The sequence below is a fragment of the Pseudorca crassidens genome, chromosome 17, assembly GCF_039906515.1.
Source record: "Pseudorca crassidens isolate mPseCra1 chromosome 17, mPseCra1.hap1, whole genome shotgun sequence".
Classification (NCBI taxonomy): domain Eukaryota; kingdom Metazoa; phylum Chordata; class Mammalia; order Artiodactyla; family Delphinidae; genus Pseudorca; species Pseudorca crassidens.
In genome coordinates, this window is record NC_090312.1 from 19,211,884 (window position 1) to 19,237,950 (window position 26,067).

Sequence of the window (26,067 nt, forward strand, 5' to 3'; positions counted from 1 at the left end):
CAATGCCATTTGTCTGGGACATTTATTAAATGGGTCCCATTATGACAGCATTAGATAGATTCAGTCAATTCTGTAAGTCATTCATCCATTAAGAAATTTTCCATTTCTGAATAGAGCCCTCAGTGTGAACACATTTTAGTGAATGGAAAGATTTATTTAAAGCAAAGTCTTTTTATTAGTCCCAGGATATACCAGGCTTTCTTGAAGTTTTTCGAATTCACTGCCCAATCACCTATAACAGTATAATGTCTCCATACAAACCTTTGGCTAAAATTCCCCTACCCTATTGAGTCACTGAGATTCTTCTGAGTTCATTTTATTTATTCAAGAGGTCAAATACCTACTAAATGCTGAATGAGGCTGATACTATCATTTGAAGAATGCTTGTGGGCTGTCTTTTCTTTTTCAAGTTAGATGAAGTCAGCAGCCTTTTTTGTGTGCGTACAACAAATTTATTCATAATTGTTTTGCATTCGTAATAGTTTAGATTCCTCAGCCTTTATTTAGAGACTTCTTTTCCAAGGCACATTTCTGGGGATTGTTCTTTAAAAATCTGGCTTTTATTCCAGAAGCAATTACACGCACATTTATACAAATCATGGAGGAAACATTACAGAGATGACATGTCCAAAGATCTTATATTTGAGTGCCTCAAAGTGCAAGACAATGTGGTTCAAAATAAATCATACTTCAAGTGACTAAGAGGCAGCCCCTTTTCACTTCTGCAACTTTTTCCCTTTGTAACTGACTGAACATTATGAAAAAAAATATCTGGCCAAATAAAAAAAAAGTACCCTCCCACTTTCACTTTTTATAATCTCTTTCAAGGGAATACTTAGACAATTACAAACACTTTTTCATTACTGGACATTTTTGTTTGGGTGTAGCACAAAAGGCAAGTCATTTGGGGTCAGATGTTAGCATGAAAATAAGATTAAAATATTTCTTGGCAGTTGAGTCACTGTGATCTGTGAATGGAAATTAAAATGTACCCCTGGCTCAACTTTCCACTCAGTACCAGTTTTCATCTGTTGATTTTTTTCCTAGTATAACATTTTTAAGCTTATAATTTGAAGTCAAGCTGTACCTGAACTTATACAAATATTTAGAGAGCTTTACATTGCCCGAGAACATAGAAGAAAGAGTCCTGAGGACCTAGGCCATGTCCTGCTTTTAAATTGGTGTGTAAATTTGATCGATTCCACCTCCAAACTAAGATTTATTAAGCCTTTATCACTTGTCACCTATTGAACAGGGTGTTTTTACTTGCTCGCCATCAGCTTACTGAATTTAAGGGAAACCATGATGGTACTATTCAATTAGGAGATGAAAAGGAACAGCTGTTGTAGTTGTTGGTAGTAACGAGAATGTTTAGGTGTAGACATGCTTGGGGGGGAACATTTTGATCACGTTTATTTCAAGGCTATAATTCAAATAATGGTGAGTTTTTAAACCTGCCCCTGAATAGACAAGGCATATGGTCACTGTTACAGACCAGATTCCCTCCTCTGCCTTAAGTTCTATCATAATCAGTCTGAACCAAGGGAAAAGAGCTCAGAATGGAAATTGGGTAACCACATGCAACTCAGATACAAGCTCATATCTCACTTTCCTCACTTTTGAAAGGGGATTCCTCCCTAACTTATTCAAGTCTCAGTTTCTGCATCTATAAAATGGGGATAATAATAGGTATCTCTTCCTAGGGTTATTGGAGGATTAAATGAGATAATATCAGAAATGTTCACACTGCCTAGTCCATAGCAGGCAATAAACGTTAGCCACTATCATCATTTTAAGGAGTAAAAGATACAATCCAGTGAAAGCACAACCATGTCCTTGCAATTTAAAAACACTTGTTTCTAGAGGATCATTGACTAGTCTACTATTGATTCCTCCATAAAAGCTTAACTCTAAATAAAATTACTAAAAACTCCATAACTTGTATTTGTCTTTATTTACACATCAGAGGGCCAAATAAATGTCAGTTGTATAATTATATAAGTGTTAGATTTGAAAAGGTGGAAAAAAGACACTAACAAACATAATCAATGCCAGAAGCTCAAATTTTTTCTTGAATTATCTCTGACTGGCAGCATGATAATTTCATTAGGTATCAGAAAAGGTAGAAGAAACTTCTCAGGAAAAAGAAGATTGGGAAGGAGAAGCACAGTTGTTAAGTTTCTTCCCATGTGTGTTTTGACGGCTAAATTAAACCTGCCTATTAGTTTAGTCCCACTAGGGACTTTTGCTGCATGTAAAATCTTGCATTGCTGAACGCAAGTTGTTTTTATTATGAATATGAGTAATTTCAATACAGTAGTTACTATATCCCTAAATCCATTAATCTCTCCTCCACTCAACTTTAGTTTAAAAAATCTGTAGTCTTAAAGACTGATAAAGTGAGTTCTTCCATCACTTGACAGTTTTTGAATCATTGCTGAATTTGCCAGGGAATGCTTACCTATAAACTACTCAGCCCTCTTAGATGATAATTACCCCTCCTGGAATGACCCAAAACGTGTACATTACACATTCCCTTTCGCATATGTATATCAAGATTATATTAGCAATGTATGATTTCTAAATTGAGAATTGAAGACTGAAGCTTCTCTCTTGCCTTGCCCTGAAACAGTTAAGTAATAAACCAAAAAACCAAGTGAGTTTTCAATCACATTCTTGAGATCTACTCTAATATCATCCATTTCAACATAATCAAATTCCTCAATAAGTGGGTAGACTAAAAATCTATTTAGTAATCCTTTGTAGACTTCTAGATTCTAGCAAAAGCTACAACGTTTTTCCTACTAGGCTTACAAAGAACTCTTTAATGATTGACTTCTATAAATTCCCCTTTGTCTCCTACTGGGTGGAAGTTACCACAGAGGGTGCTCTGTTTAATTGATTTTTTGTCATGGTCAAAAGTAAAGATTTATCACCAGTAGGCCTGACACCTACAGTCATTTTTGCTTTCAGAAATAAATTCTTTAATATTTAATTCATCACACAATTGGAGTAAAATTACTATGTAGAGTGTAATTTGAAATACAATTAATTTGTAACTGTGATTATAAAACTGTAGTTGTAAAGTATGAATTATAATTAGGAGATGGTATGATATATATTAGTGGACTGTTGTCAATACCACACATGGAATACTATACATGCAAAACATTCTAAGAAAAGACATGATACAATTCAAATAGATGACTTCCTATTTAATTCCTATCAAGTGTTTCTTGAGAAAGTACTCTGTTCATACGAATTTATTAGATACTGTGATGTAGGGTAGATGTGGGTCATTGCAAATGAAGACCAAGACATGGTTTCTGTTTTGAGGGGTTTATACTCTGTTTAGAGAAGTGAAATGCAGTTATATGAAAAAGCAAGAAAATAATATATGACTACAAATAATCAAGGGTTAAGCAAGTACTAGAGGTTTAGAAAAGGTGAGATGGAAAAGGTAGGTTGACATTCTTCAATAAAAATAGCTGCTCTTCATTGAATGGCTACTAAGTGTCAGGGATTTTATATGCATTATGTCTACAATAAAAAAAATAATGATAGTACTAAGTGATGTGGGCCATAATCTCATCCACCTGGAATTGTTTCTCTTTCTTAAATTAGAGTCTATTCATTCATCCTTCTAAGCATCCATCTATATACATCCATTTATCCATCCAAGGTATCCGTAGTTTCCAATTCTGGAGGCTTGTAAATTCTGAAGTGTGCTACCATAAAAGTATCTTCCATGAAGCAGAAGGTGAAATGTTTCCTAATCCACATGGAATACCACAAATTAAGAGGAGATAACTCCTCAATATCATGTAAACATTCTTAAAAGTCTCTTACCACAACTGAAAACAAAAGAGCCTTCCATAGCTGTTACATTCCCTCTTTTCAAACATCTAATCCATAGTTCTCCAAAGCAAAGTAGAAACAAAAGTACTTTAAAAGATACTTCAAAGCTAAGTGTTAAACTAATTAGCACACATCTATGAAGATCTGAAAGTGTCAGTATACCCTGATTGTACACAAGGATTTCATTTCTATTGTTACCACAAAGAGAAATGCCGTGAAACAGCAAACTGTCCCAAAGTAAATTCCCTCACCACTCTGGGACTGTTTCCTGGTATACAAAGTGAAGGGGTTATATTAGAGCAGAGGAATTAGAACTATGTTCCTCAAAGCGCCCTTAGGGAACATTGGAGGATGGAAGCACCTGCTACCCCATGTCCCTTCTCCCATTCAATCAACATGGTTGTGTTTTAATCATACTCATTTATTTGATATACTAGAATATTTCATTTGTACTAAGTGATTTCAGCTTAAAAACACTTTGAGAACCACCAGGTCTTTCTAAAATTCCATATAGCTGGCTAGTTCTACAGATCTCTGAAAGCATAAGACAATAAGAGTGAATAATAATTAACCTGATTATTCTGCTACACAGAAGAGAAGTGTAGATTTGAATATTTGGAATTGCTTACAAGAATAAAATTCCCTCCAGGCTAATTGGTTCTAATTATAGAATGACTCAAATTAGAGAAGTTGCTAATTAGCTGTGAATGTGTGGTGTGAAAACAAAAGCTTGTGTACACTGCTCTTTTTTGCGGGTAGTGACTGAAGGGAATGTGATTTTTTTGTCAATTCGAAGTCTCCTCGTCTGAAACTCCATGTTGTATGATGAAAAATATACCTCAGAATGATTTGTTATTTAAATAACTATTAACAATTAAAGGGTTAATTTTACATTAGCAATAGCAAGAATCTAGTTTTAAAATGCCCAAATCTAACTCAAATGAGAGACTTATGTCAATTTACTGTGTATAATAATAACATTTTATTCGGATTTGTATCTGCTTATATAAATGAGTTTCATTTACAGTTTTGATTCTCATTAACAAACCATTTATGCCACACTATTTTATTTGAATTTTAAAATATGAATATTTTACTATTTGAATTTTAAAATCCATTTAGAAAACAAACTAGTCTAATTCTCGGAGCATTCTCCTTATAATAGAGCAGAAGCATATTGCAAGAGCTTTGAACGTTCATGTTTTAATTCATCTGAAGAGGCCATTATCTACCTGTTTATCCATTCATCAATCTATCATTCATCCAGCCCTCCCTCCATCCATCCCTTTACCAAATTTTTCCCCTGGAAGATAGATAATGATATTTCAAGAGGATTTTTTTCTTTAACAATAACACAGATTCACTTATTTATCCACTTACTGGTGCAGAGTTTCCATTTGGTCCTCTTGATCTAACCATTCTCCCTAGGACTTCGACACCATCTAATGTGATATTAGACGATGCATTTACTGCCTTCTCACCCACTTGCTTGCAGTCAATAACCACTTTGGCCAAAGTCTTGCTGATAACAACATGTAGCTGATAAAAGTAAAGATGTTTTAGAAGGTAAGAAGCAGGAGAAAATATCAACCAAATTTACATAATTGCATGACCTCTCACCAAAAAGTATGGAAGACAAAAGAAGGAATTCTGTCACTATGTGTTTTGCTTAAGGAAAAAGGTTCTACTTTTACCATTTCCATGCTTGTCCCACATTCAGGTACCATCTCTATGTTGTTGTGTTTTTTTAAACACTAAGGAAATCTCACAAGCTTTTCATTTCCCCTGTAATATTTCTTGGCTACTTTGTGACTGACTCTGCCTAACCAAGAAAAGAATCATGTCTAGAGGAAGTTGGTAAATAAATGACAATAATTCCAAAGAAATGCTAATGGGACTATTTTGAACCATGAAGTAATAAATCATCTGCATCTCACGTGTTTTTAAGATACCTGTACTTCTGGTTGCACAGTCCGATTAAACCAGAAAAAAAAAAAAAACATTTTTATGCAACTCTTCTTAGGCAAAAAAGAGGCAGACTTTTGTTATGCAATTGTTCTTATACAGTTATGGTATTCAAAACCCCAGAAAGTAGCAAAGTTGTGTAGATTAGATAGATCTGACCACATTCTACCTCAGGAGACAGAGGCAAGATGAGGACTGCTTTGCAACACCCCTTCCCTCCCTCTGACAGTACAAGAAGGGCACGGTTAAGAGGCAAAGCTTTTTGCAGTACCACTTAGTAAACTCTCTGCTCTCCGGCACTCTTGGTGTTGCATTCCTTAACAGCCCAGAGATCAGCGGGCTTATTCACTAAACACAAAGGAAACGGTAAAGTTTGGAAGGAAGCATGTCTACTCCAGTGATCACCAAAACAAAGTGTTTCAGAGATGTGAAATGTGAACGAACAGAGTTCTATCACAAGTGCCAGGTTAAAATAAGAACAACTAAAGTCAGGTTTTACCAGCTTCCTCCGGGTAACTTATATAATGGCAGTGATGGGTTGTCTGTATGTGTGTGTGTATATATATATATGGCTCAGTGCAATCTGTCTACATATTTCAACATGAGTTGGCTGCTGGTATTTATCTATATTGGTGGCCAAGTAGACCAGCAATCCTTCCTACATCATACATAATGTAGTGAACTAACAACTCTCTGCTAAATAATACAGTATCTTCTACTACATGGTTCCTCAAAGTAAGAACCTGGACCACTTCTGTGGTAAGGCACCAAAATTTGCCATCTCAAAATGTCTCTTTGGTATGTGGATTGTTTCAAGCTGAAAACAATCAAGGCCCAAAAGACTCAGGAAGAAACTTTGACCTTCCTTCTACCTGCCTAAAAGGATTTAGACAGAAGTCCAGTTCCCAGAACAGACCTATCACCAGAGACATCTGCAAAGAATACAGGCTAGGTATGGTGGGGGAAAATCTGTGTCCCATTGTCTCTGCAGGCCCAGCAAATATTTATTTACCAAACATTGGCTTTTCCATCTCCATGTGAATTACCTTCCTTCCCTTTGAAGTCCCAAACTACCACCCCCAATATCCTCTTTTGTCTTTAGCTGAAGAAGGTGAAGCTTTCGGCTATTTTGGTGAGATACTCAGTTTTTCCTGGGTCTCTCCCATGTATACGTTATTAAACTTTTGTTTGAGTTTTTCCCGTTAATCCGTCTCATGTCAATTTAATTCTTAGGCCAGCTAGAGGAACCTAGAAGGATAGAGGAAAATATCTTCCTTCCGACACTATCAATAACCCCTGCGGTACTGGATAAAAATGTACATTTTAGGGCTTCCCTGGTGGCGCAGTGGTTGAGAGTCCGCCTGCCGATGCAGGGGACACGGGGTCGTGCCCCGGTCCGGGAGGATCCCACATGCCGCGGAGCGGCTGGGCCCGTGAGCCATGGCCGCTGAGCCTGCGCGTCCGGAGCCTGTGCTCCGCAACGGGAGAGGCCACAACAGTAAGAGGCCCGCGTACCGCAAAAAAAAAAAAAAAAGAGTACATTTTAGAGTCCCATCCCAGAACTGCCAAATCAGAAGGTCAGGGCATTGTCTACAAGCCCCACAGGTAATTCTTGCTTCAGGTGAAGTATGAGATCCAAAGCTCTACGGATTTTTTGTTTTACTACCTTCTGTTGCTTTGCCCACAGCAAATAGAATAAAGAATATATGTATACAAGGCATTACTCACCTTGTGAAAGCTTCCGTAGAAAATTTTCCTAATTTCAGGTCCTTCAAAAGTAACAGTTTGAAAATCCCCACTGTAGTCATGGTTGAAATATGTTAGGGTTTTCCCACCATCTAATCAAAGAAAGGAAAAGAAAAACATTTAAGAAAGGATTAAAAGGAGTAATTTTTTAAAAAGTCAACTCAAAATAATGTAACCTTTGTTTTCAGGCTGTGTTTAGGGCAAAGTGACGAGTAGGTAAGGAAATGACCTATAGTCCTTGGGTTGCCCCAGGCTTTCAACTGGCCAGATTAACTAACTTAACCATGTAGTGTGATGATGAGGCAAGGACCCTGACATATATTGTTCCTCTGTAGTTCCTTGCCTATACTCCCATTCCCACTACCCTTTTGGGAGATGGTTGTCTGACGTTGGAAGTAGAGGCAGACAAAAAGGAAAAATGAAGTTAGTCAAATTGTTGCCAGAGCTGCTCCAGATCTTTGTTCAAAACCCATCAACCGTCTAACCCGCACCTTTGGCAGGAATGCCTGTGCTCAAAAGCTGCCAACCCCCCATCTTTAGCAGGAGTGAACATAAATTTTTAAGTTAAAAGGTCCAGAGGTGGGCTTCCCTGGTGGCGCAGTGGTTGAGAGTCCGCCTGCCGATGCAGGGGACACGGGTTCGTGCCCCAGTCCGGGAAGATCCCACATGCTGCGGAGCGGCTGGGCCCGTGAGCCATGGCCGCTGAGCCTGCGCATCCAGAGCCTGTGCTCCGCAACGGGAGAGGCCACGACAGTGAGAGGCCCGCGTACCACCAAAAAAAAAAAAAAAAAGTCCAGAGGTAAGAAAGGAAGGTACAAAAAACACAAAAAAACCAGATGGAACCAGCTGGGACCAAGATGATGATGAATCTGACCTCCAACAGACCTTGAGTCCCGTTATACGGTGATTTACTACTTCAGCATGTTACCTACACCTACTTACTGGCAGCCATTAAGGACTAAAAAAGGATAAAAAGGAGGTAGCACCCAGCCTCTTGGAAAAAGCCCTGCCCCTTCCCTGGTAGACTAATGCAGATGCTTCCCCAGCATCAGCCTCACTCCTCCTCCTCTCTTTGTCTTTACTTTTTAAAATTGAATCACCTCACATCAATCAGAATGGCTATCATCAAAAAATCTACAAACAATAAATGCTGGAGAGGGTGTGGAGAAAAGGGAACCCTCTTGCACTGTTGGCAGGAATGTAAATTGATACAGCCACTATGGAGAACAGTATGGAGGTTCCTTAAAAAACTAAAAATAGAACTACCATATGACCCAGCAATCCCACTACTGGGCATATACCCTAAGAAAACCATAATTCAAAAAGAGCCGTGTACCACAATGTTCATTGCATCACTATTTACAATAGCCAGGACACGGAAGCAACCTAAGCGGCCATCGACAGACAAATGGATAACGAAGATGTGGCACATATATACAATGGAATATTACTCAGCCATAAAAAGAAACGAAATTGAGTTATTTGTAGTGAGGTGGATGGACCTAGAGTCTGTCATACAGAATGAAGTAAGTCAGAAAGAGAAAAACAAATACCGTATGCTAACACATATATATGGAATCTAAAAAAAAAAAAAAAAAAGTGGTTCTGAAGAACCTAAGGGCAGGACAGGAATAAAGACGCAGACGACGTAAAGAATGGACTTGAGGACACGGGGAGGGGGAAGGGTACGCTGAGATGAAGTGAGAGTGACATGAAAATATATACACTACCAAATGTAAAATAGATAGCTAGTGGGAAGCAGCCGCATAACACAGGGAGATCAGCTCAGTGCTTTGTGACCACCTGGAGGGGTGGGATAGGGTGGGAGGGAGGGAGACGCAAGAGGGAGGAGATATGGTGATATATGTATATGTATAACGGATTCACTTTGTTATAAAGCAAAAACTAACACACCATTGTAAAGCAATTATACTCCAATAAAGATGTTTAAAAAAAAATTTAAATCTCTCTCTTCAGGTGGGTGAGAAGTTGATCTGTGAACTTAGTTTCCACTTTTCCTTTCTTTAGCCACTGAATAAAGCTTGTGCTGTGTCAATCTCGGCTTCGGTTTTGCTATTCACCTACTTAAAACGGAAAGGAAAAAGAACCCTCCCCCTCCAAGGCAGAGAGCATGGGCCAGGCTAGGCCCTGAGCAGGGTTCATACAACTTAATTCGGTAACAAAATCTTAAGAAATAAAAACCAGATTCTTTGCCTTATTTAACCACTGAAACAACCAGTTTTCCCAGGACATGTAACTTACACTGCCCCAAAATAGTGATATTTCAGCATGTCTTTTATTATGAACAAACAAGTAAAAAAAAAAAAAAACCTTCCTATTCTTGAGTACTTCATGTCACAAGGAATATTTTATTACAAAAAGAGAGGAACATTTTTCTCACTAATTCATTCCCCGGTTACAATTAAATTTTTCATTCTGCTTTCTATAGGAGCAAGTAGTATTAATCATTTCAAGAGACTTCTTTGTTTTCGAGTCCTGGTTGGATATAGAGTTAGCAATTTACACCTTTTTAATCTACAGCTTTCCCTTAGTTTCAAAATCAATACAAAATGCTTTCACAATGTTTAGTTGTTGATTTATTTCCATGTACTGAAATGTCCTTTAACAAATACTAGTTGGAAACAGCTTAAAATACTTTTCTTATCCAAATGTTCGAGTTAATACCTAACAATAACCACCAAATTTTCATTCCCGGATTGACTGGGATCCTAAACTAAAAATATATTTAGAAAACTCAGGGACATTAACCAAAAACTTGATAATTCTCTTAAGTGATAATCATTTGTGACATCCAAGAGTAAAGGTTAAGAACTTTCCTTTATTGTTTCCTCCTCAACTTTCCAATCTCCAAACAATGGAATTTCTCATTCACAACTATTCTCTTTTCTTTCTGGACTAACTCTCTAGATGATCTCACATATGCAACTTTCAATTTTATATCTCCGCCCCAGAATTCTTCCCAGAATATGCCGCTGCCAATCTGACATTCTTTTCTAGGATATGAAAGAGGCATTGCAACATCGTGACTTAAAAGAAATATGTATTTGTTATTCAGATGACCAAAATATATTTCTCATATATACTTGGTCTTTGTCTAGGGTTCCTGCCTCACAGCCCCTAAAACCGTTGGAATTTCCTGTGGTCAGAACAAAAAAATGTGCCTTTTGTTATGTTAATACAGTGGCTTTTGGAAAGCCCTTAGGTAACCTAAGGATAAGGGCTGGTTGCCTGGAGAACCAGTCATGTGACGAGAGGGTTAGAACTTTCAGTCCCCCTACCCCCTCCAACTTCTATGGAGGGGAGAGGGGGTGGAGACTGAGTTCAATTGCCAATGGCCAGTGAGTTTATCAATCATTCCTATGTAATGAAGCATCCATGAAAACCCAAAAGGATGGGGTTCAGAGAATTTCCAGGTTGGTAAACATATGGAGGTGCCGGGACAGTGGTGCAGGTGGAGAGGGCATGGAAGCTCCCGCCCTCCTTCCCCATGCCTTTCTCCTGAGTTATATCCTTTCATGATAGACTGGTAATCTAGTATGCAAAATGCTTCTCTGAGTTCCGTGAGCCACTCTAGCAAATTAATTGAACCCGAGGAGGAAGTTGTGGGAACCTCTGATTTAGACTGTGGGTCAGAAGTACAGGTAAAACTCTGGACTTTCAGTTGACATCCTGAGCTGGAGCGGGTCATTGGAACCTCCAATGCATAGCTGGTAGCAGCCTGAGCTTGCCACTGGTGGCTGAAATGGAGGGGGAGGAGGGCAGTCTTATAGGAACAAGCCCTCAACCTGTGGAATCTGATGCTACCTCTGGTACATAGTGTCAGAGTGGAGTTGAATTCTCAGATACTCTGCTGGTGTCCAAGAATCGCTTGGTGTTGTGTGGGAGCCTCTCCTCCACCCGCCACGCCCAACACACATGTTGGAATTGGGCCCAGGAACCCAAGAGAGGCATCTTACACTTATCCTATCCATATAGGAAAAATAACTTCTGATTCCACCCCTCGCACTGATCCTCTTCTGCATCAAGTTGCATGCTCTTCCTGCAGTCGGCATGTCTCACCTTGCTCACTACTGAATCCCAGAGCCTGGTGTTGGCAAATAGTAGGAACTCGATGAATATTTGTTGAAAGAATGAGTAGATAAATGAATGAATCAACTATCACATAGTTCATCATTAGTATTTACAAATAGCTTAAAATAAGTGAGTTACTCTACAATACACACAAACCAGGCAAGATGACAGGCCACATACGTTACTCGTACATGTGTGTGCAAATGTTTTATAAATAAATATACTTACTATCTAAAATGACTCCAACCAATGGGTCAGAATTTTTATTTAAAATCTCCCAAAGAGCAAATGGCTCCTCTGGAGTATCAGGAAGAATCCGGAATAGAAAACTGATTGTATAGTCAGAGGGCAATCCTTCTGGATGTAAATATCTGAAAATAGAAAGAAAATAGTATATTTTATTGTATCCCTCTTTAAGAAGTTATCTATATGGTTATAAAAGCAAATACACTTTCATTATACAAGATGTGAAAAAACAGAAAAGAAGAAAATAACAGATCACCATTACCCCATTCAGAAGTGATCACTCTTTTGGTGCTGTGTATTTCCCTCCAGCCTTTAAAGAACGTCTGTAAGTATTTGTCCAAGTTATATAATTTTGCCCCTTTCTTTTCTTAGCACCATTTACTACATATTTCACATTCCTTAAATATTTTTAAGGGCATGATATTTAATATCCGCACAACCTTCTCTTGTTTGGCTATTCCATAATGTATCTTATTAAACATTTAAGTAGTTTCAAGTTTTAGTATTATAAATAATGTTTATCTACAGCCCTTTTATAAAACTTAAGACATTGTCACTTTCTACCACATGTTGCAGTTAGTTGCATTCCTGTCTGTGCTATGTGCCCTGATGTACCATCTAAATCCACCTTTAAGAACTGAGAATCGACTAATCCTGCTTCTGGGAGTGACGTCTGCAGACAGCTCTCCGATACCAGTTCCCTCGGGAATGGCCTCAGCAGATGAGGGGTGCCTCTCCCAAGGTCATGCCAACTTTATTATGGTGCCTCTTTTTAATGACTAGTCTTTGAGGGAATATAAGGACCAGAGCCTCTCATTCCAAAGGAGATAACTCCATTCTAAGAACTGCTGTGTGGGGGTCAACTGAGGCTTCTACTGAAACTGCTTCATAGCTTGACTTCTCTCCTTTGCCCTCTACCCTGCTTCCCTCTGTTCCCTTCCAGAAGAGCACAGCCTCATCGACTCCCCACACACTGATCTCCACCTTCGGATCTGCTTCCTGGGGAACCCAACCTGCTACACCATCTTACCTCTCTAACAGTTAACTGGATCACTTACGTACTTTAAAATTTTTTCCTCAAACAACAGATACAGGCTTTTAGATATATAGACCCATAGTATTTATTAACCAAATTGACAGACTGGTGAACAGGTTGGAATTTAGCATAAATGTAAAAGTGAATGTTTGATTTGCATACATTAAATAGGTATGTATTCATTCATTCAATAGTTGTTGAGTGCCTACGATGTACCAGACATGGTCATACGCATTAAGATACATCAGTGAATCAAACTGGCAAGGAACCTTTGTATGAGCACTTGAATTTGAGCAGGGTGAATTATACAGTTTATTAGAAGGTAATAAGCGCTATCAAAAACAACAACAAAAAGCAGCATAATGGGGACTGGGAATGCTAGAATGCATTATTTTGCCATTTTAGTTAAAGTCATCAGCATTGGCTTCACTTAGAAGGTTCATTGGGAAGACTGCATTTGAGCAAAGGTTCACTGAGAAGGTCACACTTGAAGAAAAACTCATAGGAGATGAAGACATCCAGCCAGTGCAAGGATACTAAAGTGGGGTGTGCCTCGTATATTTTGAGAACGGACTAAAAGACACAAGAGGTAAAGTCAAAGAGATAATAGCTACCCAGATAATGTAGGGCTCTTTGGCCAATCAAGAGCTTTGACTTTTATGCCAAGGGGAATGAGGAATCACTGGCAGATTTTGGAGTGACATGATCTGATTTATACATTAAAAAAAAAAAAAATCATTCTGACAGCTACTTGGAGAACAGACTCCAAGAAGGCAAGGGTAGCAGCAGGAAGACCAGTTAGGAGGCTGCTGTAATGATGTAGAGAATAGATGATGGTACCTCATATCAGGGTGATGACAATAGAGGTAGTGAGAAGGAACAGACAATTAGGATTCCTTGGTGGATTGATGTGGGGCATAAGACAAACAGAGGAGTCCAGGTTCTTTGCCTAAGAAACTCGTTAAACGTAGTTAACATTAAGATGAAAAAGGTCATAGGGGAAGCTGGTTCTGGAGGTAAGATCAGGGATGTGGTATTGAACCTATAAAGTATGAAATACCTACGAGACATCCAAGTAGAGATATCTAGTAAGCAATTAAATATGTAGGGCTAAATTTGGGGAAGTAGATCTGGACTGGAAGTATAAAATTTAGGAGTCCTTGCCATATAGATGGGGTTCAACACTACGATACTGAAAAGATCACTGGGAAGCAGGGACAGACAGAGAAAACAAGGAGGTTCTGAGCAAGTCCTGGTCCCTCCAACATGAAGAGGTGGAAGAGAAAAGAAGAGCCAGCACTGAAAAGGAACAGCCTGTAATGTAGACAGAAACTAGAAGCAGTGTGTATCCCAGAGGCCCAAGGAGGAGAGTGAATCCAGGAGGAAGATATGATCAACTGTATAAAATGCTGGTGACAGGTCGAGTGAGATAAAGGCTGGGAACAACAAATGAATGGATTTAGCAAGGTGGGGGGTGAGGGCATTGCTGGCCGGATGAACAATTTCAGTGGAGTGGTAGAAGATTTTCCTTCGGCAATTCTCATTTTTGTCTAGGTCTCCAGGAATGATTTTCAAATATCCATTTTAATGGTCATCACTAGACAGTGTAAAAAAACCTGTCAAAAGGTAACGTCAGATGTTGGATTTATCTAAAACTACAGATAGTACTGTAATTAGCTTGAATTCAATAAACAGTATTTTGGAAGAAGTTAGAAATGCAACTTGTTTACAAATTGGACAGATTAATTTAATACTCGAAAATGATCTCCTCCACCTTTTCATGCATATGTGCACACTATATCAAAACGTGGGCACAGAAAAAGTTTCACATTAAAATACTGAAGGCATTTTGAGACAAAAAAAATGAATATTTGGAATGTAAAGTTGCAGGTGACATCTTGAGAGATAACCCCTTAAACCAGGAACTCCTAATTTGTAATTTCAAGTACCTCTGGAGATTTCAGAACTGTTGAAATAGCGCCAGGAATCCCTAGGTGCATCATAGACTGTAGAATAACTAGATAATTAATTTTTTAACACCTTAATGGGAATATAATTGCTTTACAATGTTGCATTAATCTCTGCTGTATAACAAAGCAAGTCAGCTATATGTATACATATATCACCATAGCCTCTCTCTCTTGAGTCTCCCTCCACCCTCCCTACCCCACCCCTCTAGGTGGTCACAGAGCACCGAGCTGATCCCCCTGTGCTATGGAGCTGCTTCCCACTAGCTGTCTATTTAACATTTGGTAGTGTATATATGTCCATGCTACTCTCTCACTTCATCCAAGCTTACCCTTCCCCCTCCCCGTGTCTACAAGCCCATTCTCTACATCTGCGTCTTTATTCCTGTCCTGTGTTAGGTTCATCAGAACTTCTTTTTTTTCCTTTAGATTCCATATATATGTGTTAGCATACGGTATTTGTTTTTCTCTTTCTAACTTCACTCTGTATGACAGACTCTAGGTCCATCCACCTCATTACAAATAACTCAATGTCGTTTCTTTTTATGGCTGAGTAATATTCCATTGTACATATGTGCCACATCTTCTTTATCCATTCATCTGTTGACAAACAAATTGGTTGCTTCCATGTCCTGGCTATTGTAAATAGTGCCGCAGTGAATATTGTGGTACATGACTCTTTTTGAATTATGGTTTCTCAGGGTATATGCCCAGTAGTGGGATTCCTGGGTCATACAGTATTTCTATTTTTAGTTTTAAAGGAACCTCCATACTGTTCTCCATAGTGGCTGTATCAATTTACATTCCCACGAACAGTGCAGGAGGGTTCCCTCTTCTCCACACCCTCTCCAGCATTTATTGTTTGTAGATTTTTTGATGATGGCCATTCTGACTGGTGTCAGGTGATACCGCATTGTAGTTTTGATTTGCATTTCTCTAATGATTATTGATGTTGAGGATCCTTTCATGTGTTTGTTGGCAATCTGTATATCTTCTTTGAGAAATGTCTATTTAGGTCTTCTGCCCATTTTTCGATTGGGTTGTTTGTTTTTTTGATATTGAGCTGCATGAGCTGCTTGTAAATTTTGGAGATTAATCCTTTGTCTGATGATTCATTTGCAAATATTTTCTCCCATTCTGAGGGTTGTCTTTTGGTCTTGTTTATGGTTTCCTTTGCTGTGCAAAAGCTTTTAAGTTTCATTAGGTCCCATTTGTTTATTTTTGTTTTTATTTCCATTTCTCTAGGAGGTGGGTCAAAAAGGATCTTGCTGTGATTTACATCATAGTGTTCTGCCTATGTTTTCCTCTAAGAGTTTTACAGTGTTTGGTCTTATATTTAGGTCTTTAATCCACTGTGAGTTTATTTTTGTGTATGGTGTTAGGGAGTCTTCTAACTTCATTGTTTTACATGTAGTTGTCCAGTTTTCTGAGTACCACTTACTGAAGAGGCTGTCTTTTCTCCATTGTATATTCTTGCCTCCTTTATCAAAGATAAGGTAACCATATGTGTGTGGGTTTATCTCTGGGCTTTCTATAACATTCCATTGATCTGTATTTCTGTTTTTACCCAGTACCATACTGTCTTGATTACTGTAGTTTTTTAGTATACTCTGAAGTCAGGTCACCTGATTCCTCCAGCTCTGTTTTTCTTCCTCAAGATTGCTTTGGCTATTCGGGGTCTTCTGTGTTTTCATACAAACTGTGAAATTTTTTGTTCTAGTTCTGTGGAAAATGCCATTGGTAGTTTGATAGGGATTGCATTGAATCTGTAGATAGCTGTGGGTAGTATAGTTATTTTCACAATGTTGATTCTTCCAATCCAAGAACATGGTATATCTCTCCATCTGTTTGTATCATCTTTAATTTCTTTAATCCCTGTCTTATAGTTTTCTGCATACAAGTTTTTGTCTCCTTAGGTAGGTTTACTCCTAAGTATTTTATTCTTTTTGTTGCAGTGGTAAATGGGAGTGTTTCCTTAATTTCTCTTTCAGATTTTTCATCATTACTGTATAGGAATGCAAGAGATTTCTGTGCATTAATTTTGTATTCTGCTACTCTACCAAATTCATTTATTAGCTCTAGTAGTTTTCTGGTGGCATCTTTAGGATACTCTGTAGTATCATGTCATCTGCGCACAGTGACACTTTTACTTCTTCTTTTCCGATCTGGATTCCTTTTATTTCTTTTTCTTCTCTGATTGCTTTGGTTAAAACTTCCAAAACTATGCTGAATAATAGCGGTGAGAGTGGGCAACCTTGTCTTGTTCCTAATCTTAGAGGAAATGGTTTCAGTTTTTCACCATTGAGAATGATGTTGGCTGTGGGTTTGTCATATATGGCCTTTATTATATTGAGGTAGGTTCTCTCTATGCCTACTTTCTGGAGAGTTTTTATCCTAAATGGGTGTTGAATTTGGTCAAAAGCTTTTTCTGCATCCATTGAGATTATCATATGGGTTTTATCCTTCAATTTGTTAATATGATGTATCACATTGATTGATTTGCACATACTGAAGAACCCTTGCATTCCTGGGATAAACCCCACATGATCATGGTGTATGATCCTTTTAATGTGCTGTTGGATTCTGTTTGCTAATATTTTGTTGAGGATTTTTGCATCTGTGTTCATCAGTGATATTGGCCTGTAGTTTTTTTTTATGAAATCTTTGTCTGGTTTTGGTACTAGGGTGATGGTGGCCTCGTAGAATGAGTTTGGGAGTGTTCCTCCCCCTGCTATATATTTGGAAGAATTTGAGAAGGATAAGTGTTAGGTCTTCTGTAAATGTTTGATAGAATTCGCCTGTGAAGCTATCTGGTCCTGGGCTTTTGTTTGTTGGAAGACTTTTAATCACAGTTTCAATTTCAGTGCTTGTGATTGGTCTGTTCATATTTACTATTTCTTCCTAGTTCAGTCTCGGAAGGTTGTGCTTTTCTGAGAATTTGTCCATTTCTTCCAGGTTGTCCAGTTTATTGGCATATAGTTGCTTGTAGTAATCTCTCACGCTCCTTTGTATTTCTGCAATGTCAGTTGTTTCTTCTCCTTTTCCTTTTCTAATTCCGTTGATTTGAGTTTTCTGCTTTTTTTTCTTGATGAGTCTGGCTAATGGTTATCAATTTTGTTTATCTTCTCAAAGAACCAGCTTTTAGTTTTATTGATCTTTGCTATCATTTCCTTCATTTATTTTTCATTTATTTCTAATCTGATCTTTATGATTTCTTTACTTCTGCTAACTTTGGGGTTTTTCTGTTCTCCTTTCTCTAATTGCTTTACATGTAAGGTTAGGTTGTTTATTTGAGATGTTTCATGTTTCTTGTTTCTTGAGGTAGGATTGTATTGCTATAAACTTCCCTCTTAGAACTGTTTTTGCTGCATCCCATAGGTTTTGGTTCATCGTGTTTTCACTGTCCTTTGTCTAGGTATTTTTTGATTTCCTCTTTGATTTCTTCATCAATCTCTTGGTTATTTAGTAGCCTATTGATTAGCCTCCATGTGTTTGTATTTTTTACAGTTTTTTTTCCTGTTATTGATATCTAGTCTTATAGCGTTGTTGTTGGAAAAGATACTTGATACTATTTCAATTTTCTTAAAGTTACCAAGGCTTGATTTGTGAGCCAAGACATGATGTATCATGGAGAATGTTCCATGGCACTTGAGAAGAAAGTGTATTCTTTCTTGTTGTTTTGGGATGGAATGTCCTATAAATAACAGTTAAGTCCATCTTGTTTTATGTATCATTTAATGCTTTTGTTTTCTTATTTATTTTCATTTTGGATGATCTGTCCATTGGTGAAAATGAGGTGTTTTGGTCCCCTACTATTATTGCATTACTTTCAATTTCCCCTTTTATGGCTGTTAGCCTTTGCCTTAGGTATTGAGGGGTTCCTAGGTCGGGTGCATAAATATTTACAATTGTTTTATCTTCGTCTTGGATTGATCCCTTGATTATTACGTATTGTCCTTCTTTGTCTCTTGTAATAGCCTTTATTTTAAAGTCTATTTTGTCTGATATAAGAATTGCTACTCCAGCTTTCTTTTGATTTCCATGTGCATGGAATATCTTTTTCTGTCCCTTCACTTTCAGTCTGTATGTGTCCCTAGGTCGGAAGTGGGTCTCTTGTAGGCAGCATATATATAGGTATAGTTTTTGTATCCATTCAGCCAGTCCATGTCCTTTGGTTGAGCATTTAATCCATTTACGTTTAGGGTAATTATCAGTATGTACGTTCCTATTACCATTTTCTTAATTGTTTTGGATTTGTTATTGTAGGTCTTTTCCTTCTCTTGTGTTTCCTGCCTAGAGAAGTTCCTTTAGCATTTGTTGTAAAGCTTTTTTGGTGGTGCTGAATTCTCTTAGCTTTTGCTCGTCTGTAAAGGTTTTAATTTCTCCGTCAAATCTGAATGAGATCCTTGCTCGGTAGAGTAATCTTGGTTGTAGGTTTTTCCCTTTCATCACTTTAAACATATCCTGCCACTCCCTTCTGGCTTGCAGACTTTCTGCCGAAAGGTCAGCTGTTAACCTTATGGGGATTCCCTTGTGTGTTACTTGTTGTTTTTCCCTTGCTGCTTTTAATATTTTTTCTTTGTATTTAATTTTTGATAGTTTGATTAATATGTGTCTTGGCATGTTTCTCCTTGGCTTTATCCTGTATGGGACTCTCTGTGCTTCCTGGACTTGATTGACTATTTCCTTTCCCATATTAGGGAAGTTTTCAACTATAATCTCTTCAAATATATTCTCAACCCCTTTCTTTTTCTCTTCTTCTTCTGGGACTCATATAATTTGAATGTTGGTGCGTTTAATGTTGTCCCAGAGGTCTCAGAGACTGTCCTCAATTCTTTTCATTTTTTTTTCTTTATTCTGCTCTGCGGTAGTCATTTCCACTATTTTACCTTCCAGGTCACTTATCTGTTTTTTTGCCTCAGTTATTCTGCTATAGATTCCTTCTAGAGAATTTTTAATTTCTTTTTTTGTATTGTTCATCACTGTCTTTCTCTTTTAGTTCTTCTAGGCCCTTGTTAAATGTTTCATCTATTTTCTCCCTTCTATTTCCAAGATTTTGGATCATCTTTACTATTATTATTCTGAATTCTTTTTCAGGTAGACTGTCTATTTCCTCTTCAGTTATTTCATCTGGTGGGTTTCTACTTTGCTTCTTCATCTGCTGAATATTTCTTTGTCTTCTCATTATGTTTAACTTACTGTGTTTGGGATCCTTTTCGCAGGCTGCAGGTTCATAGTTCCCATTTTTTTGATGTCTGCCCCAGTGGATGAGGTTTGTTCAGTGGCTAGTGTAGGCTTCCTGATGGAGGGGACTGGTGCCTGTGTCCTGGTGGGTGGGGCTGGATCTTGTCTTTCTGGGAGGCAGGACCTCGTCTGGTGGTGTGTTTTGGGGTAAACAAAACTCACATAGTAAAACCTTACTATGATTTTAGGCAGCCTCTCTGCTAATGTGTGGGGTTGTGTTCCTGTCTTGCTTGTTGATTGGCATGGGGCATCCAGCACTGAAGCTTGCTGGTCGTTGAGTGGAGCTGGGTCTTAGCGTTAAGACAGAGATCTCTGGGAGAGCTCTCGCCGATTGATATTACATGGGGCCAGGGGCTCTCTGATGGTCTAATGTCCTGAACTCGGCTCTCCCACCTCATAGGCTCAGGCCTGACACCAGGCCAGAGCACCAAGACCCTGTCAGCCACAAAGCTCAGAAGAAAAGGGAGAAAAAGAGAAAGAAAAAATAATAATAAATTAAAAATAATAATAATAATTTAAAAAGAAGAGGGCAACCAAACCAATAAACAAATCCACCAATGATAACAAGCGCTAAAAACTATACTAAGATAAACCTAGAAATCAGAAACAAATCAGCCACAGACAGCAAACCCCAAGTCTACAGTTGCTCCCAATGTCTACTGCCTCAATTTTAGGATGATTTGTTGTCTATTCAGGTGTTCCAGAGATGCAGGGTACATTAAGTTGACTGTGGGGATTTAATCCACTGCTCCTGAGGCTGCTGGGAGAGATTTCCCTTTCTCTTCTTTGTTTGCATAGCTCCTGGGGTTCAGCTTTGGATTTGGACCCACCTCTGCATGTAGGTCATCTGAGGGCATCTGTTCCCACACAGACAGGAGGGGGTAAAACAGCGGCTGATTAGGGGGCTCTGGCTCACTCAGGCCAGGGTTGGGAGGGGTACAAAATGTGGGGCAAGCCTGCGGTGGCACAGGCCAGTGTAACGTTGCAAAAGCCTGAGGCGGGCTGTGTGTTATCCCGGGGAAGTTGTCCCTGGATCACGGGACCGGCAGTGGCGGGCTGCACAGGCTCCCAGGAGGAGAGCTGTGGATAGTGACCTGTGCTCGCACACAGGATTCTTGGTGGTGGCAGCAGCAGCTTTAGCATTTCATGCCCGGCTCTGTTGTCCGCGCTGATAACCACAGCTCGTGCCCATCTCTGGAGCTCGTTTAGGCAGTGCTCTGAAACCCCTCCCCTCGCACACCCTGAAACAATGGTCTCTTGCCTCTTTGGCAGGTCCAGACTTTTTCCCAGATGCCCTCCTGGCTAGCTGTGGCGCACTAGCCCCCTTCAAGCTGTGTTCACACAGCCAACCCCAGTCCTCTCCCTGCGCTCCGACTGAAGCCCAAGCCTCAGCTCCCAGCCCCGCCCACCCCGGCGGGTGAGCAGACAAGCTTCTCAGGCTGGTGAGTGTTGGTCGGCACAGATCCTCTGTGCGGGAATCTCTCCGCTTTGCCCCTTGCACCCCTGTTGCCGTGCTCTCCTCCGTGGCTCCAAAGCTTCCCCGCCACCCACCTCCCGTCTCCACCAGTGAAGGGGCTTCCTAGTGTGTGGAAATTTTTCCTCCTTCACAGCTGCCTCCCAGAGGGGCAGGTCCCATCCCTACTCTTTTGTGTCTGTTTTTTCTTTTTTCTTTTGCACTTCCCAGGTACATGGGGATTTTCTTGCTTTTTGGGAAGTCTGAGGTCTTCTGCAGCATTCAGTAGGTGTCCTGCAGGAGTTGTTCCACAGGTAAATGTATTTCTGATGTATTTGTGGGGAGGAAGGTGATCTCCTTGTCTTACTCCTCCACTATCTTGAAGGTCCCCCCAATAATGTGATTTTTACATCAACTATATGGAGTTGCTGTTGTGACTTCTCCAGGATAAAAACCATCTGAATTCATGGCACTATCTTAAAATGGTTCAGGGTGTGGATTCTGGGATCTGCAGGTGCAAATCCCAGCATGGTCTTCAACAAAATATGTGATCTCACTCAAGTCATTTAGCTTCTTTATGCTTTAGTTTTGTTATTTATAAAACCAAGATAATAAATGACTCTACTTCATAGAGTTATTGGGAGGTTTGAGTGAGTTACTAGCATTTAGAACAATGCCTGGTCTGTGGTAGTGCTATGTAAGTACTAACTATCTTTATATTTTTCTGAGATGAACAAATATGAAAGTTCAAGCAGCATTATGTGTAGGTCTAACATTTTTAAAGAAATCTAAACATCATCTGCTCTATCCATCATGGAAAATCCTGCTGGGAATTATTACAGCATATTTCTAGTTGATATCATTTCCACAGTGCGATATAATAAACAATAATTGACTTTAGTATCTTGCAATAGAAACATACTTGGTTGGCTGGGAAACCAGGGCATCTTTATGAAGTTGATAACAAGGATACACATTGAAGGTACCAGGCTCCATAGAAACCCCTTCCACCGATGAAAATTCCTTTTCAACCAAACCAAACATTTCCATCATCTTAAAACCTTAAAAAAAAAAAAAAAAGAAAGAAAGAAAAAGAAAAAAAACAGGGATAGAGAAAAAGAATAAACAGGCACTTTAGGATTTTAAATTTCAAAATTAGTCTATTAAGGATGAAAAAATCTGGACCCAAAATGGGAGTTATTTAATGTATTTGTATTTGGAAAATTTGTGAAATGGCATACCTGCAAGATCAATGTCATCCTTATGCACCAGTGGGCAGGCTGGAAGACAAAACAAACAAGATAAAACCCTAATTCAGATATTTTCCAAACATATTCTTTCCTTGTCCTGAGAACAGGAAGCTAACAATCTTGACGGAAGTCAGTTGTGGAGGGAATCCACACCACATGTGGCTACAGCTTTCTGTGGATTCGTAAAGACTGAAACACTCTCACTTTTCGTTTTAAAACCAAAGGGTCCCAACTTCCTTCTCCTCTCCTGGGTCCATTAAAATCGATGGTGGTCACTTGATAGCATGTCTTGGGAGAAGTCCCACTTCTAATGTGTTACCCTGATGAGCAGACTTAACACATTTTTGAAAACTATCTGCTATAGCTGTTCAAGAGGGTTGCTTTTAAATACAGACCCTCGTCTTTTTAGGGAAAGTCTTTATCAACCTAAAACCCTGAACCAAGGAGAGGTAAGGTTTACTTCCCATATGCTTGAAACCACAAAACTTAATGTCTGCATAACAAATAGCTTCTCCAAGTCAATTTTCTCCCTTCGGATCAGGATGGTATTCATTATTTAACTGGTATAAATATCTCAGCATTTAAGCAATGTAAGTGCAAATTCCAAAGAACTAACTTGCTGACGCGGTTTCACAGACAAAAGTAATCAATTCATCTTCAATTTTCTTAAAGGCGTCAAAGTCATCCACAAAGAAGACATGCCGGGCGCTGGGCTTACTGCCAATGCTAACCAACTCTGAGTAATCTGCATCAGCCACGCCGACTGCAAAAATGCTGTAGCCTGTGGTAAAAGGGGAACAGATTTCTGATGACTTTAAATCGCAGCAAAAACAAACAATGCAATATGAGACACGTCCAAATATTTAAAACATGTTTATTTAGGAGGGCCAGTGGGGGTGGATAATGCACTCTTTACAGTTCTTCAGAATTCTGCATGCACATAATTTACTCTATGATAATTAACCCATCATCCCCTAAAGAAAGTTTCCACTTTATTTTTATTTATTTATTTTTTTTCACAGTATGCGGGCCTCTCACTGTTGTGGCCTCTCCCGTTGCGGAGCACAGGCTCCGGACGCGCAGGCTCAGTGGCCACGGCTCACGGGCCCAGCCGCTCTGTGGCATGTGGGATCTTCCCCAACAGGGGCACAAACCTGTGTCCCCTGCATCGGCAGGCAGACTCTCAACCACTGCGCCACCAGGGAAGCCCCGAAAGTTTCCACTTTAAAGAAGCTTAAGAGAGTCAGTGTTTGAGACAAAATAGTTACCATTTGAGTAACATCTTTATTTTTGCATATTTTTAATAATGATTTTAGTATTTATGGGAAAAAGTGCAATTGAAACAAAAGAAGTTTTGGGTTTTTTTGGTTTTGTTTTGTTTCATTTTCAGAAGTAGAAACTGAGATATTACAGGCTTAGAAGCCTGAGGTGGGTCACAGTTCAATGCTCGGCAAATACATACTAAGCTAGTCTTTGTTCATACAGATCTTATAGAATGCAATCTTCACATTTTGTGTTCTCCATTTTACAAATGGAGAACAAAGGCTGAGGAGTTTCTGTGATCAGTTTCCCTCCCCTGGTCCTTTTCATAGTATTGCACTTAATTTTCTTTTCTTTTCCTTTTTTTTCTTTTTGACCACACAGCATGACAGGGATCGAACCTGTGCCCCCTGCAGTGGAAGCATGGAATCTTAAACAAACGGATCGCCAAGGAAGTCCTATAGTGCACTTAATTGATGGAGTTGCTTATATAGGGCATCCTGTATGTAACAAAAGTACTGGAGAAAATACAGCAAAATCATAGATTTGTAACCTGGAAACTTTTAAAAATCACATTGTCCAGTTAATATTAAGAAAGATTTAGAAACACTTTAGTCATGCTGATGTAGCCTATAAATGTCTATACAGAAAACAAGGCTAACGGTATTATTGGTAGCCACTGTTGCTTATCTGTGTAAAACTTACCATCTGATTGCATCTCCCTGGAGATTTTGCTCACATCATCTTGTGATCTTCCATCAGTTATAACCACGATGACCTTCGGGATGCCTCTTCTGGTTCCTGACTCTGCAGTAAACAAGGTATCTCGGACATGCTTAATTGCTTTTCCTGAAACAAAGGAAGGCAACAATTCAATTTCGTTTCCTCCCTTGCTAGAGATGGAAGAGTGGGAATGAAGTTCTTAAGTCAATGAAAAACCTTTTTTTAAAAAAATCTATATTACTATGCTTCAAAAAGAAGTCATTTCAGTAATTAGTAATAATTATTTCGGGTCTTACCTGGGCTTCTTGTGGTCTTACCTGTTTTTGTATTTCCTCCTTTGTACGAGATATGTTTAATTGCATCAAGAACAGTCTTTTTGGTTTTGTAAGAGTTAAGTTTAAATTCTGTCCTGGGGTCATCAGTGAACTGGACCATTGCAACCTAGAGAGAGAAGGTGTGTTCATTTTTATGTATATTGTAGACTTCCTCTCTGCCAGAAAGCACACACTACAGCATGATTACAACTACAGTTTTTTTTTAATTAATTAATTTATTTATATTTTTAATTTTTGGCTGTGTTGGGTCTTTGTTGCTGCATGCAGGCTTTCTCTAGTTGCGGTGAGCGGGGGCTTCTCTTTGTTATGGTGTGTGGGCTTCTCACTGCAGTGGCCTTTCTTGTTGCGGAGCATGGGCTCTAGGCACGCGGGCTTCAGTTGTTGTGGCTCGAGGGCTCTAGAGCGCAGGCTCAGTAGTTGTGGCACACAGGCTTAGTTGCTCTGTGATACGTGGGATCTTCCCAGACCAGGGCTCAAACCCGTGTCCCCTGCATTGGCAGGTGGATTCTTAACCACTGCACCACCAGGAAGTCCTACAACTACAGTTTTAATTTCTTTTTTAACCCAGTCCACAATTTCCTTGGTTTAAACCATACAAGTTACATACCAAATCTGACGACGTCTTAACAAAGTACTTTTCAGGAAGTACTTTATTTTAAAAATCTCTCCCTAAAGCATGAAGACCTTTTGCCATCTCATTTGACAGATGGGAAAATGGCAGCCTAGATCTTCTAACTTGACAAAGTTCAGAGAAACAATTGAAGTTGGACTATTTCCAAGGATTTCTTTATGAAACAAACCTATGAAATAATTACTACTATTCTACCATTTTACAGATCAGGAAACTGAGGGATAGAAAGCCAAGTAATGTACCCAAGATTACTAGAGTAGC

At 39.0% G+C, this 26,067-nt stretch overlaps 1 protein-coding gene across 4 annotated transcripts in view; it reads right to left on the reverse strand.

Annotated features, from left to right (window-relative positions):
* The window catches only part of COL14A1 (collagen type XIV alpha 1 chain), a 245,298-nt gene that overhangs the window by 69,490 nt on the left and 149,741 nt on the right, over positions 1-26,067 (reverse strand). For all 4 annotated transcript variants that reach the window (XM_067711390.1, XM_067711391.1, XM_067711389.1 and 1 more), the window contains exons 27-34: positions 25,158-25,281; positions 24,823-24,966; positions 23,474-23,638; positions 22,849-22,887; positions 22,530-22,668; positions 11,890-12,032; positions 7,552-7,661; positions 5,239-5,397 (exon numbers count right to left, since the gene is read on the reverse strand). In XM_067711390.1, coding sequence (XP_067567491.1) covers positions 5,239-5,397; positions 7,552-7,661; positions 11,890-12,032; positions 22,530-22,668; positions 22,849-22,887; positions 23,474-23,638; positions 24,823-24,966; positions 25,158-25,281 — 1,023 coding nt within the window. The remainder of the gene's footprint in view (positions 1-5,238; positions 5,398-7,551; positions 7,662-11,889; positions 12,033-22,529; positions 22,669-22,848; positions 22,888-23,473; positions 23,639-24,822; positions 24,967-25,157; positions 25,282-26,067) is intronic.